The 14,510-nt window shown below is 55.0% G+C and overlaps 1 protein-coding gene across 1 annotated transcript; it reads left to right on the forward strand.

Moving 5' to 3' along the window:
* Positions 1-7,776: 7,776 nt before the first annotated feature.
* CDX2 (caudal type homeobox 2) lies at positions 7,777-12,726 on the forward strand (the record flags this gene model as incomplete). Its single annotated transcript, XM_081082477.1, has 3 exons — positions 7,777-8,317; positions 11,437-11,582; positions 12,487-12,726. The coding sequence occupies 3 exons, from the start codon at positions 7,777-7,779 to the stop codon at positions 12,724-12,726; spliced, it is 927 nt and encodes a 308-aa protein (XP_080938603.1).
* Between the last annotated feature and the right edge of the window lie 1,784 nt (positions 12,727-14,510).

Here is a 14,510-nt window from a genome sequence, read left to right on the forward strand (position 1 = left end):
GCGCCAGGGACGTGGCGATTGGGGACGGTGGGCAGGAGAGCCTGCGCTGGGCAGCGCTGGGAAGGCGCCCGGTGGGGCAAGCGGAGTGGCGGCTGAAGTCTCGCTCGGAAGAGAGGGGTGGGAGTGGGGCGGCTCCAAGCTGTAGGTCAGGGGTGGGCGGCTTGCCATCTGTCTTGAAGGTGGGCTCCTCAGAACTTCAGACTGCCTAGGAGACACAGTCATTTTTAAAAATTAACAATAAAAAAATCAGTAATTTAATGACACTTATGGAACAGAGCTGGATATTGCCCCCCCCCATGTAGATGAGACACCATAGTGCTGATAAAGCGGGTAATGGGAGAAAATTGGTGCCCACAGACATGTTTTTGGCAGGTAGGGGAGTAGGTCTGCGTGTCAACCCTGGGGATCCAGAGCCCCAGCTGACTGGGCAGCTCCCTGCACTGGCAGCCAGAATGTCCACTCCTGCAGGCTCTCTCCCGCCCTCCGTCCCTCCCCCCTCCCACACACACACATCCGAAGGTCTAACTGACCCCAAAAATACTACTTAGGTTTCTGTTGGCAGAGGAGAAACTAGCCATGTGTATCCTCTTGATGAGGGCAGAGTTGGCCCTTTTAAAGCCAAGAGCCCCCATTAGTGACCAACTGGTCTGGGTTAGCAGCAGCAACAGCAGCAAGAAAACCTTTTCTGTAAAAAGTGGTGTGGTTGCACCCTTGGTTGGGGCTGAATTCAACAGAAAGAAGCTACTCTGGCAGCACCGGAATTCTAATCAAAGAATTTAAATTCCCTGTTAGTGGTGAGGGTGAAGGCGTCTGTGGACCGGATCTGTGCCAGGTGCCTTTTCTGGGTGTTGGAGGCCAGGCAACACCACACAGACGCTCAGTGATTCTGTTTCTGTGCTCTGGGGCCCAGGGGCAATGGAGGAGCCCTTGGGCCCAGGGCTTGCTTCAGCCAGGTAACTTGGGGGCTTTCCTGAGATGCACAAGAAACCTGCATCTCAGGAAACAAGTGCCACAGGCTGGGCCTGACACTCAGAATTTTGCACTAGATTCAAGGCACCCTGTCCAAGGCTGGCTGAGGCCAGCACTTAGATAACTCGGCCCCAAATGCAGAGTCTGGGCTCCTCCTGTAAATGCGCCCACCCTAAGATAGGGAGACCTCCCCAGAGCTGAGATGGCCAGTGGTGTTTTCAGAACGAGTGTAGATATGATCTGGGTCTCTCAGGCTCCACCATGTGTCTCCAATTTCACAGATACATTTCAACGGTTCAAAGCTTGTGGGGGGAATTGTTTATTTCTGCAGGAGGGGGATACACGTGGGGGAAGACGCTGGACCCGCCCCTTCAAAGGAGCTGGTGGTTTAGGGGAGGGAGAGCTGGCTGAGTGGTGCCTCTTTCAAAGGATGCCAGAGCCTTTACAGCCAGGAGGGCGGACACGGGTCTGGGCGCCCGGCTGGGAGGGCCCTGGCCAAGCCGCTGGTGGCTCCTGCTTTTTTCTCCGGGAGGAGCAGAGGCCGAGGCCGTTCCTCGAGCGGGCAGGTCGCCTGTGGCTGCCGACTCTGGCAGGACAGTTTTCTCCAGCCACGGTTCGGCTCAAACCCTGGGCTTCTGCGGGCCTCAGCCTGGCGGGGACAGTTCCTTGTTTCGTCGCTCTGGTGCGCAGGATGCGGGAGATTTCCGACGGCAGGGCCCAGGACTGGGATCCCAGCCTGCGCGCTAGCGGGACGGCGTGGGTGGCCAGAGTACGCTTAGTTGAGTGTTGGGGGCGCAGAAGAGGTTGGTAGATGCCAGGGTGAATAAGAGTACTTCACTTACCAATTCGTTACAAAAGCATGACGGCACCGCTGAGGCCAGGAGCTGTTTTCAGTTTCTGGAACCCTCCCACCCCTCTACATACACGCCCTTCTCAGGAGGGGCTGCTCCCCTTACCATGTGCGAGCCCAGCCCGGGCGTGCTCTGAGTGCAGGGACCCGACAGCCCCCCGGCTAGGAATCCCCGGGCCTAACCGAGCTTGGCTTTCACGTGAACCACGGAACCGGGAACCTGAATGCGGGCTCCTTTCATTCCCGGAGCGGGGAAGCTTTTTGTGTCTAAATGCTGTCCACCCACACGGATGCGGGAAGAAGGGAAGGAGGGAAAGACAACACAATTTCTTTTCATAACCATTAACTCGTTTTACATCTGACATGTCCCAGAACAGCCACAGGTATCAGCTTTTATTACAAAATGAAGAGCTCTTCTCAGAAGTGTGACAAAAGCAGATGGAGATCTTCTTTGGCAACTGGAGAAAAATCTGGGATAGAATTTGTGGAAAATCCACCAACCAATAAACGAATAAAGCGCAGCGAGCAGGTGCCTGTTGAAGGGAGAAGTAAATAGGCCGGGGGAAGTCTGAAATGTCCCCAGAGCAGAAATGGAGTGTCCTGGTGCAGCCGGGGAGTTGGGGTTCTGGGTGTCATGGGAGGCACTGTTTCCGGGCAGCGCTGGCAGCGTGAGGAATAATTAACACAGGCACAGAATTAGAAGTCATCCCACGGCGCACATAAGTTATGAAAATCCTGTGGCACACCGAAAATACGCTATCTTGTTTGCTGATCTGACAAAAAATAAGCATAATTTAGATTCATCCACACCAGGAGACTATTGTTGTGTTGGCTGTTGTCATTTTTAATTTGATAACCTAAGGGAAACATGCAGTACCCGCCTAAGAGGTCTGCGTGTCCTCTTTCAGTCAGGTAGTGCATGCTTCACAAATTCTTGCGGCACACGGGTTGAAAAAACGGCTGCATGAGAGCAGCTCATGCACTTTGAGCGACTGGAATCGCTAGGTGTGCAATCCTGGCGGAGTCACCTAACCTTTCTGCGTCTCTGATTTCTCTTTGTAGAATGGAGGGGCTGCGCAGACAGTAAGCCGCCTCCTCTGCAGGGAGAGCCGTTTTCCAATGGGCCCCGTGGCTCCAGGAGAGCGGGACCTTTCCTTGCTCCCCCGCTTCAGGTCCCATAAAGCCTACTGTGTAGGGCTTCCTAGGAACATATTTTCATATGACAAACAAAGGTCACCTGAAGCGCGAGGCGCTGGGGAGTGAACAAACCGTAACTGAAGGCTCTGTGGTAGCCTCCAGCTGCTGCTGGCCCGAGAGCCGGGGCTCCCAGCATCAAGGGTTTTCCTCTGGGGTGAGACCCAAGTTCCTCCCTCTTGGGGCTTTAAATCGTTCTCTTGTGCCCATCCATCACACAGAATTAGGGTGCGTTATGTAATATGCACACAGTGTCCATAGACTGATGTCAGCAGAAAGGGAGGAAATGGGCCACCCCACCATTTACTCACATAACTTTCACCCAATGAGCAAAACCAGATTTCTGCCCCCAGATTCTGCCCCCTCTTCCGAGGCTCTTTATTTTCCCAGGTCTCCTGGCTTTGAGAATGGAACTTGACTAGAAGAGCAGGGGAAGCTATTGCTTGCCTTGGTTCGGAGCGCTTGGAGAGCACTAGGCACTGTCTTCCCCTCTGCCTGGCACACTGGTCCCTGAGCCCACGCCGCCTCCCACACGCTCAGGAGCTTTTGCCCAGGCGGAGAGGACCAGACGCTCAGTTTGACTCTGCTGGGCAGGGACAAACCTGCTTGGGGCAGCTTTGGACAGCTGTGGTCCCTCCTGCTTTTCAGGAGGAACGCATTGGGCTCCATGTGGCCTGATGGGGCCAAGCAGGCGGTGGACGCTGGGGAGACCCCGCAGAGAGGACACTGTGATCCATTTTTTCCCAGTGAGATTAGCTGAGTGGGCTGTAGCAGGCCAGGGTGGAGATGTTGGGATCAAATCAGCCATTATTGAGCCTTCGTGTGTGTGTGTGTGTGTGTGTGTGTGTGTGTGTGTGTGTGTGTGTGTGTTGGGGGGTGTTGCCGATTGAATGCAATGGCTGAGGAACTCCCTAAACTCCAGTGAAGTAGAGATTGAGTCATTTTTCCAACAGCAATATAGATTGCCAAGCTGAAAACTTTATCAGACATTTTCTTCTTTCTCACTTGTCCTCATTTATCCTGGAAACTCAGGCCACGGCAGGGTGAGGGTTTCCTGTGCAGGGGTGGAGAGGGAGTCAGGAAGGGTGCATTATTTGGATGATTTTCTTGATCTTAAGAGGAATTTATAAAGTAGACTTGCATGGGAAGGTGGGTAGAGAGGGCCTGCCCTGTCTGGGTTACAAGGGTCACAGCCTCCCCAGTTTCCAGGAGCCACAAATATGGGGGAAAGCAGGGTCCCCCAAGGTGGAGCAAACACCGGGGACCTTTGAGCAGGGAGGGAGCCCTGTCAATGATCTGTGGATTCAAGGAGTGTCTCATCTGCTTAGAGAAGCAATCCACCCCTTCCGGCACCTCCTGCTTCCCATCCCCCTCTGCACCCCTGCCCTTGCCACCAGGTGGAATCCTGGAAGCCCCAACCCTCTCTGAGGAATGTGGAATGGCCTCTACACCGTCAGTGACAAAGAGAAGCCCCTTTGATAACTGAGTTGTGGCTGCCCATGTAGTCTTCCTGACACTTTATTTACCTGGGTCCCTCCTCTCACCCTCTTTTGCCTTTAAAAGCCTGATGTAGCTCTGGCTCCGTGGGGCCAGCACAGCTCCAGCCCCAGTCCAAGTCCAGCTCCAAGCTTCCCAAATAAGTTGGCCTCTTCCAGAATGATTTGCTGAAGGCTTCTCTGGCGAGGCAGCTGGGGGAGACCAGAGATACTGGCTGGAAAGGAGCCTTGGGCGGCAATGTTGGGGATGACCTTGCCAGGTGCTTCTCAGTTCAGGCCAAAAGGCTCTGAGGAAATTGCCAAGCACCTTGGGTCTAGAACTGAGAAAGCGCTGCTTGGGGCCCTAATGCAGGTCGCACCCCCATTTTCCCAGGGCCACACACCTGCACCCAGAGGCTGGGGGAGCCACCCCATCCACAGCAGGCCTCGGAATAGCTACCTAACAATGACCTGCTAGAAGCTAAGCCATCAGGATAAAGAGATCCAGGCCCTCTTCCCATCAGCCACCTCCACCCCGCTCTGGTTGCTCCCACCGCCTTGCCACTGCAGCACCCGATGGGAGGACAGCCTTAATATGAGAGGGCACATCCACTCTGAGGAGCTTGTCCACGGACATCCTTATTGGCTTGCCCCTCACCCAACAGCCCAGACCCCAAACTCATGGGCAGGGCCATGCCACTACTATGGACCTTTTTTTTCCAGGAAGGAAATTAATTAGTTTTCACAAGCATTTCCTTTCTCCAACCCTTGAACCCCAAGTGAGTCTCAGGCTTCCCTGTAGTCCGGCCAGTTCTGGGCCTGGCATGACCCCTGGGGCCAGAGCAACTCAGGCCACCCCCAAAGCATTTGGGTGGGCAGGCCAGAGCCCTTTCTCTGGTGCAGAGCACAGAGACACAGCTGGAAAACCAGGACAATTAGCCAGTGGCTTGCAGCCGGGCCATAAAAATGCAGGAAGTGGCCACCACAGGGCGGAGGGGATGGCTGTCCCCAATAAAGTGATTGTTACAAAGAATGCTCACATTCCGAAGACACAGGCTCAAGCCTGGGCCTCCGCTGACTTTCAGAGCTTGAGGCCTGGGAGGAGGTGTGGGGACGGAAGGAGGGACTGTGTCTCCAGGAAGAGGAGGAAGATGTTTACTAGATCAAAAGTCCGCAGTGCCCATCACTTAACCTCTCACATTCCTGCCCCATCAGGACTGCAGACACCCTTTCACACGCACACCCCATTCAATGATTTGAGTTTTGTAATGCGGCTTGCAATGTATTTTCTGGAGAGGTCCGATGACTCTCAGCTGTCTGGGCCAGGCTCAGGGGTTCCAGATAGATGACCTACTCAGGTCTCCCACCTCTTGAGTGCTCAGCTTGCTTCCTTGGGAAACACAAAGGACCAGAGGGACTAGCAAGCAGGAGATCCCGAGGTCCTGGACCTCTTTGGGCCTGGCTTCTCTGCACCATACATTTTGGTGGGTGTCATCTGTAAAATGAAGAGCATGACAACACCAGCTTTGTTCCGGATCTAGGGAGAAGTGAGGATCAGGGGAGATAAAAGACATTAGAGCAAAAACAACAACAACAACAGAAAAGACACTGGAAAGGGCTCCAGAGATGATTAGATGAAGTGACAAATACCAGAAAGCACTTGAGAAGGAGCATCAAGTGCAGATCTGGAGGAGAGAGGCCAGCACCCTGCCCGTTCCAAGCCACCCAGTCAGCCTGCCCAGCCCAGCCCAGCTGGCCCTGTGAATCCCAGCCTGGCACTGCCACCTGAATCCAGAGAGAAGGCAGACAGCCACCTCAGGCCCACTCCCTATAGTTGCTAAACCGAGAGAAGTGCGCGTGCAGTAGCCAGATCACCTTGGCCTGCACCCCTCTAGGTGCAGATCCCCAGCCAGGCCTGCAGCATAGGTCCCCACAGCCCTGGCCCCTTGGACACAATGCTTCAAAAACCAAGGAAGATCCTTTTTCAACTCTTCCCCACCCAGAGCTTTTCAGAGGCAGTCATTAGTAATGGGCCAGGGTTGCCTTACCATCCCCTGGAGATGAAAAACAATTTTCTTCCAAGAACGTTTTATCCACCTTGTAAAGTGCTTTTAGGATCTAGGTACACATTACCAGACAGTCTAGGTTCCCATTTCCTTGATTTTTAACCACATGTTTAAGTATAATAAATAAACATATAAGTGTAGCTCATGGAGTTTTCATGAACACACGGTGTAACCAGTACCTCACTCTAGCAACCCCCTCCTGCTCCATTACTGCCCTCCACTAGCTTGATTACTAACTTGGTTTGTAGTTAAGACTTTTGAGTCTTAGTGTAATTTCTTAAAATTAATTGCTTTAACTTAAACCCCAGATGTTAGATGGACGGGAGATGCAGCCCACAGCTAGGGTCATAATTTATCTCATGTGGAAGGAGGAGCGGTTTCCTTGGGGGAAAAAAATAAATGATCAGCGATGACAGTTGTTGGGGGCTCACGGGGAGTTCTGGCCATGGCTCAAAGCCGGAAGGAACCTCCGAATCTCTACTTCCTCCGCTCTTCAAGGGCTGTCATCAAAGCAATGGCTTCCCTTTTCTCTTAGAATAGAAGGAGCATCTTGAACCCCTCTTTTCTGCAAATGATGAACACAGCCCCTTAGCCCCCAAGTTCAGATTCCCATCAAGACAGCTCTTCCCCCCCTCTCTTTTGCAAGTTTCTTGATTTCATTCTTTGAACCTGTGATTGGAGGTTAAAGTGCACCGGGTTGGAAGGAGGAAGCTCTTAACAATAAAGGTTTGAATATTTAGCTGTGATCGAGTAGCCGAGTCGCCGCCTTCTCGAGAGCTGTCCCCCACCCCTTATCTTTTAAAATGCAAATCATATTTTGGGGGTTGTGCGCAGGGTGCGCGCTGCGCCTCGAAGCCTCCAGCCATTGGTGTCTGTGTCATTACTAACAGAGTCCTGTAAACACTCGTTAATCACGTAAGGCCTTTGGCCCCAGGCTCCGTACGCCAGCCAGTGGCGAGTCTTCCCCGCCTCTGCAGCCCGGTGGAAAGGAGGTGGGAGGAAAGAAGGAAGAAAGGGAGGGAGGGAGGGTGGAGACAGGCCAGTGGGAGGGACCGCCTTAGAGGCAGAAGCGCCGCGAGGAGCCAGCGAAGCACCGCGGGCTGGGGCGCAGCCACCCGCGGCTCCTGGCGTCCCCTTGCCCTCTCCCTTTTGCTCCCTGCGGCAGCCCCCAGCGTCCGTCCCCAGGCAGCATGGTGAGGTTGGCTGTCGGGCCCTCGCCACCATGTACGTGAGCTACCTCCTGGACAAGGACGTGAGCATGTACCCCAGCTCCGTGCGCCACTCTGGCGGCCTCAACCTGGCCCCGCAGAACTTCGTCAGTGCCCCCCAGTATCCGGACTACGGCGGCTACCATGTGGCCGCGGCGGCCGCGGCGGCCGCGAACTTGGACAATGCGCAATCCCCGGGGCCGTCCTGGTCCGCAGCCTACGGCGCCCCACTCCGGGAGGACTGGAACGGGTACGCGCCGGGGGGCGCCGCGGTGGCAGCCAACGCTGTGGCGCACGGCCTCAACGGGGGCTCGCCGGCCGCCGCCATGGGCTACAGCAGCCCCACCGACTACCACCCGCACCACCATCCGCACCACCACCCGCACCACCCGCCCGCTGCGCCTTCCTGTGCTTCGGGATTGCTGCAGACTCTCAACCCTGGCCCTCCCGGGCCCGCCGCCACCGCTGCCACTGAGCAGTTGTCCCCCGGTGGCCAGAGGCGGAACCTGTGCGAGTGGATGCGGAAGCCGGCGCAGCCGTCCCTCGGAAGCCAAGGTAAGCGCGGCGCACCCCGCGCGAAGGCGCCCTGGGAGGTGCGGACCCGCACCGGCTGCTGGACGGGCCGCGTATCCCGTGCGCACCCGGGTGTCGGGGGCCGTTGGGGGCTCCGCGCCAGGAAGGAGGGTCCGGGTGACAACATCAGGAAGCCTGTGCCCTCGGGGCTTCCCTAGCCCCAGCGCCTAGGCTGGAGGGGGTCGGGAGTGAGTACTTTGGTTGCACACCCTGGCTCAGTTTCGGGGAGAAGCACGGCTGTACCAAGGGGATCGCGTCCTCCCCACTTGCTGCCTCCGCTCGCAATCGGTGCGCAGCTTCCAGTCACCTGGAAGAGGGAGCCTCCCACTCTGCCGGCAGGGCTCTGGACCCTCTCTCTCCACGCCCTCCTTCCGCATCCGACGGCTCAGGAGAGTGGTGGCCTGGGCGGCCAGGCGGGCGCCCTGTGGGTCCAGGGCTAGCCTTTCGGGCTAACTCAAGGGATCGGAGCTGCAGCAAGTCGGAGAGGTTCTGCGTCTGGAAAGGAGGTGTTGACTCAGTCTAGGAACTAAGGGGGCGCGCCCGGGTCTTTGAACTTTTGATCTGCAAAAGGGTTGTTTCAATCTGAAGCAGGAGGGCAAGAAACCGCAGAAGGGAGGAGAAACCGTGGTGCGGATTTAGTCTCTGCTCCAGACAGGAATCATTTGTTCCGAATCGGGAGTCTCGGGGTGTGTGTGTGTGTGTGTGTGTGTGTGTGTATGTGTGTGTGTGTGCGCGCGCGCGCCAGATGCTTGCTCAGGAGCTATTGCTGCAAAGGTTCTAGGTTTGCCAGACTGTGGGCCTCACTGGTTCCAGGGATGCCACTTACAGTGTCGGGAAGTGTGTTGGGGAGAGTCCTGTTGGCATCTCCTTTTTATTCCATGAGATCTTCCCAGCCCTCTGCACTTCCGCCTTTTTCTCTTCCCTCCTTTCTGCCTCAGCCAGGCCGCAAGCAGGTTATGGTCACTTCGCAGAAGTTTATAGCCAATTACAGCCACATACATCAGAGCAGCCGTCGGGGGGGCTGTCTCTGGGCATCGGTTTCTGTGTCACTGGGCACAGGCCAGGATCGTTCGGTGGGAAATGTGGCTGCCCAGGGAGAAGCCACAAGACCGGCCCGGAGGCTTGGTTCCTTCCCCTGGAGGGGGCGCCCTGGTCGGAAAGAGTGCGCACCCAAAGGCTTTCTTTACAGAGCCTGCCAGGGGCGCAACAGGCGGGGACTTGACGGCCTGAGGAGGGGGGGTGGGTGTCTCTGGCGGGTCCGGAGAGAGCGTAGACCGGAGGGAGAGGGAGGGGAGACACAGGAGCCCAGGCCGAGGGGTCAGCAGATGAGAGGCCGCTGTGAAGTCCCGCGCCAAGGTGGTAAGGCCGCCGCGGGCGCCGGGCGCCCTTGTGATGTTAATGTGGGGAGGCCGCGGCCCGCGGGCCGAGCCCGGCTCCTCTGCTGAGCGTCATCTGTCAAGGGGCGAGGGGGAGGTACTCAGCCCGGCCCGCTTTGATATACACCTTCCCAGCCTTGCCATTGTCTCTTTTAGGGCCCGGAAAGAGGGTGGTGACTTTCGCAGTCAATAATGAATTCTGGCAAGTCCCTCTCATCTCTCCCCTCTTCCAGTGTCCTCCTTAGTTCCCAGGGGGTGCGGGGCGCCTCCAAGACCCTTGGGCGCGGGCCGCAGAGCGCCAAGGGGCCTGGTCACCGCGTTTACCGGCCCGGCCGCGGTATTCAGCACCCGAGCACCTCAAGGCGAGTGTCTCTACTGGGGAGCTGGGCTCGGAGGACTCCTTTGCGCCCCGCTCCCCAGCCCTGGAGGTGTGTTTCGTAGCTCCAACCTGTCTTCAGTGCCAGCCGCGCCTCTACTCTCTGCCTAACCTAGTCTGTTTCTCAGTTTCCTCGTCTGTGAAAAGGGGCGACTACCTGTGAGGCGGTAACGCGTGGGAATGCGCCCACCTCTTGGCAGACCCTGGAGATGTGTTAGTTCTCTGCACTTTTTTCGATGGCGCGGGGTCGGGGCCGCTGCGCCCATTCAAATGCGCCTGCCGGGCGGTGTTTATGTTAATGCGCCTGGCGGGGTGGGGGATGAAAGCTGGGGCCGCCATTTGCTCAGTAGTGGTAATTCAAACAGAATGCGGTTGTTATTAAGGCATTGAAAGGGCTTTTCTTTGATAAGATCGCCTTGTCCGGCATTGTTTGCGACTGTGTTCCGCTTTCAGCGGCTTAGGGGAGCTCCCTCTGATCCAGCCTGTATCTTCCCAGGGAGCTTTTGTTATGGTTTGCAAAGGGTTTTACCTGAACAAAGTCGGCCTGCGGGGCATTAAACACCTCGGAGTAGCTCCCAGACCTTTTAGATCTTTCCGTCGGACTGGGCACTGGGCAGCTGAGCCAGTTCTGCTTCCAGAAGACCCCGGCCTGGCCATGGCTCTGCGAGGGTTGACCCTGGACAGGACAGGCAGGCGCGGCGGAGACACCAGGCTCTGGTCTGCTCCAGTTGCGGAGGCACCATTTGTCAAGGCTCTTCCGTAAAACAATCAATCCCAGGTTTAATATGTTGACTTACCCAGTGAGTACAGATCCCTGGTCGGGATAACTCTCTCTCTCTCTCTCTCTCTATATATATATGGCCCCCAGTGGGTGGGCTTTCTGCTTGCCAGACCGCCCCCTTCAGAATCCTGCAGAGGGGCCTAGGGCTTGAGGAAACCAGTGCGTACTCACAATCCCAGCTGTTTTTAGGCGGGCTTTCATCTCTGGTTGGCCTGAAAATGTGAATATTCCTGGGACTCTGGGTACTCTGCCCTGTTCTTTCCCTTTGGGCCTCGCCAGCTCCAGTACCACATTTGGTTCACCAAAATGGTGGTTGGCTTCTGCTTTCTTCTGTGTGTAGAGGTTTTAGGTTTTTTTTTAATTTTTAAAAACCACTTAACCCAAAGGTTAGTTTAGTTGCCCTGCAGAGCACCCCCCTTCTGTTGGGGAGGGTCTTGTCAGACTGGCAGGACAACCCCTGGCCCCCTGGGTGGTGAGGAAGAGAAATGGCCCTTGGGTTAGAGAGGTTTGTCATTACCCATGACTGATGGGCCTTGTAGTTCTCAGCTCTGACTTCTTTTTCCTCCAGTGAAAACCAGGACGAAAGACAAATACCGGGTGGTGTACACGGACCATCAGCGGCTGGAGCTGGAGAAGGAGTTTCACTACAGTCGTTACATCACCATCCGGAGGAAAGCCGAGCTGGCCGCCACCCTGGGGCTGTCCGAGAGGCAGGTGCGAACTGCCCTTCTCCCTTCTGACCTGGTCACTGCCTGAGGGAAGGGGGTTTTCCTGTGGGGGGATTTAGAAGCCAGGCTGCTGCATCCACCCTGTTCTGTGAGCAGCGTAAAGTAGCAGGATGGAAAGCATTTTCCTTCTGAATGCTAAAAAAAATTATAAAAAGGCTCCTTCCACCTGTGGTCTTTTTGGATGATGTTGAATATTTCTATTTGTTTGGGGGAGGGGGGTGGCGGCTGGGAGGAAAAAAAAAACCAGTATTAGTTTAATCCAGAATTCTATTTGGGTCAATGAATAAAGACTTAAAGACCTATTCTCTATGGGCCCAGCACTGTGCCTGGAAAAAATTAATAGACCCCCAGTTCCTGCCCATTAAAACTAGAGGGGTGAGACTTGGCTCACAAACTCTCTATATAATCTAGAAAAAAAACAGGTCACATTCACAGCCAGGAAGCTCACATTAAATCTCATTCTCCGCCCCAAGGTGAAGATGATTACTTTTTAATTTAGCTTTGAGAGGCTAAAGGTTGTCATCTGAAGTCCATCTAGCCCTGGCTTCCTGTTGCTTGTTACAGAAAGGGCCTGTGGTTTCTGTGTTTCTTGGGTCTGAGGCTCTGAGCTTTTCCAGTAAAGTTGCAGATAAAGGTTCCTTTGGAAAGAAACCTGGGGGGAAAGGTGTGTGTGGGTGAGGCGCTTCTCTCAGGATGCTGAGTTGGGCTTGAGAGGGGCTCCCTGGGCAGTTATGGAGAAATCCCAAGAAAGGCTGAGATAGGCTTTGGGAGTCCTTCCTGAGAGAGGGCACTTCTTTATTGATGCTAGAGCTGATACTGGCTCTCCCCCTCTCCCCCCCTCACATTCTCTTCTTTACCATCTTCTGTTTTCCCCACCTGTCCATTTCCAGGTTAAAATTTGGTTTCAGAACCGCAGAGCGAAGGAAAGGAAAATCAACAAGAAGAAATTGCAGCAGCAACAGCAGCCTCCACCACCTACAGCCCAGCCTCCCCAGCCGCAGCCAGGTCCTCTGAGAAGTGTCCCAGAGCCCCTGAGTCCTGTGTCTTCCCTGCAAGGCTCTGTGCCAGGCTCTGTCACTGGGGTTCTGGGGCCAACTGGGGGGGTATTGAACCCCACTGTCACCCAGTGACCTGCAGTGGCCTGCAGCCGCAGAGCAATTTCAGGCTGAGCCAGGGGGAGCATGGACTCTGCTCGAATCCTCAGGAGAGACCCCTCCCTCCCACCCACAATGTACACCAACTTATCCAGCTCTCAGAGGAAAAATGGCGCCAGGAGCAAATACACGTGGGGTCGAAGGCCTCAAGGAAGACACTGCCCCAGAATTTGACTTTTTCCGGCCTGACTCTTTCTGCCAGTGAGGAGACGGAAATGATGACCACCGGGACTTCACGTGGTACTGGCAGAAGCATTGTCTCGACTGGCTAAACAGACCAGGCTTTCAGCCCCTCCTCTCCAGTTCTTCACCTCCAAAATCTGTAGGAGGCACCTCTGGTTGGAGTTGAGGGGAGAAAGGGACTCAGGGGAACGCCAGTGCGTAGAGCCAAGATGGCTACTGCCTACTCACTGCCATCCAAGGACCAGCTGGCCCCTCCAGCTTTAAGGGCAGGCAAAGTTTACACTGCAGAAGTCAGAGGCAGCTAAGATAGAGACCTGAACCGACCACAGACTGCAGAACCCCCAGGTCTTTGCCTTTCTTCTCTTCCCTCTCCAGACCAGGAAAGGCTTGGCTGGTGTTTGTGTGGTGAATGGTGTGAGGGGTGGTTTGGGACGCCAGGCCTGACGGGGCCGGAGCTGGGCCTTGTTTAGAAAGCCTGTCACCAGAGCTTCTCTGGGCTGAATGTATGTCGGTGCTATAAATGCCAGAGCCGACCTGGACTTCCTGTCCTTTTCACAATCTTGGGGCTGACGAAGAAAGGGGGTTGTTGCTGCTGTTTGAGTTGTTGGTCTGTGTAACATCCCAGCCAGTCTTTACAAAGCCTCTGGATCCATGGGGAGAGAAGTGACATGGTGAAGGGAAGTGGGGGTATTTGAACACAGTTGAATTTTTTCTATAAAGAAAAAAAGATAAATGAGCTTTTCAGATTTCAGATTCTGTATTTATTGTCTTCAGATTTTGTCAAGAATTATTATTTTTTTTAAAGAAGAAAGGAACATCTTCTCTCCTTGCCAAGGAGAATTAGCAAAATCAGGGAGAGGGTGGAGAAGGTTATCTGGACAACCTCATTTTACCCCAGAGCGTTAGAAGCCAGAGAGAGCAGGTTCTGAGACCTTCCCTGCCCCCAAGCTTGAGCCCAGCCTAGATTGTGAAACTCGTGGTTCTCCTGGGGGTGCCTCTGGGCAAAATGCACATCTGAATGGGCCGCTGCTTCCTAGCTGCGGTGAGTTTTGGGGGCTGGGACTCAGAGAGCCCCTCATGGCTCTCATCAAATTCACACCAAGGCAATTGCAAACATTCCCTTCACCAGTGATTCCCTTCTTCCTAGGAAAGCTCCACAATCCAGCCAGTTAAACCTGAGCATTAAGCTAAAAAAAAAAAAAAAAAAAGTTTCTGTTTTCCCAAGGAATATTTCCATGAATACAGTTTGTGAATACTCGGGCATTGATGGGAGCCCTTTCTGCCACCACCCCTTGCCCTGTCCGCGCAGCTTCCCCCTCTCCCTCCCCTCCCCCCACCTGTCCCATAAACAAGAATTCGAGAACCAGTATAAGAAGATCCTTTTGGTGACGGTTGCTTGTTATCCAGCTGATTCGCTGGGGACCTGGCTGGTGTTCTTGAGGTTCTTGGTCCCAGAAACCGCCGAGCTGGGCACTCTGCCCATGGCTTCGCCCTCCGTTTGGGTCTTCTCATGAGTCCCTCGAGCCCTACTCAGAGCCTCCTGGAAGGAGGAGGTGCCCCGAGGGCTGGGGAGGACC

Source organism: Myotis nattereri, assembly GCF_964212035.1.
Source record: "Myotis nattereri genome assembly, chromosome: 2".
NCBI classification, from domain to species: domain Eukaryota; kingdom Metazoa; phylum Chordata; class Mammalia; order Chiroptera; family Vespertilionidae; genus Myotis; species Myotis nattereri.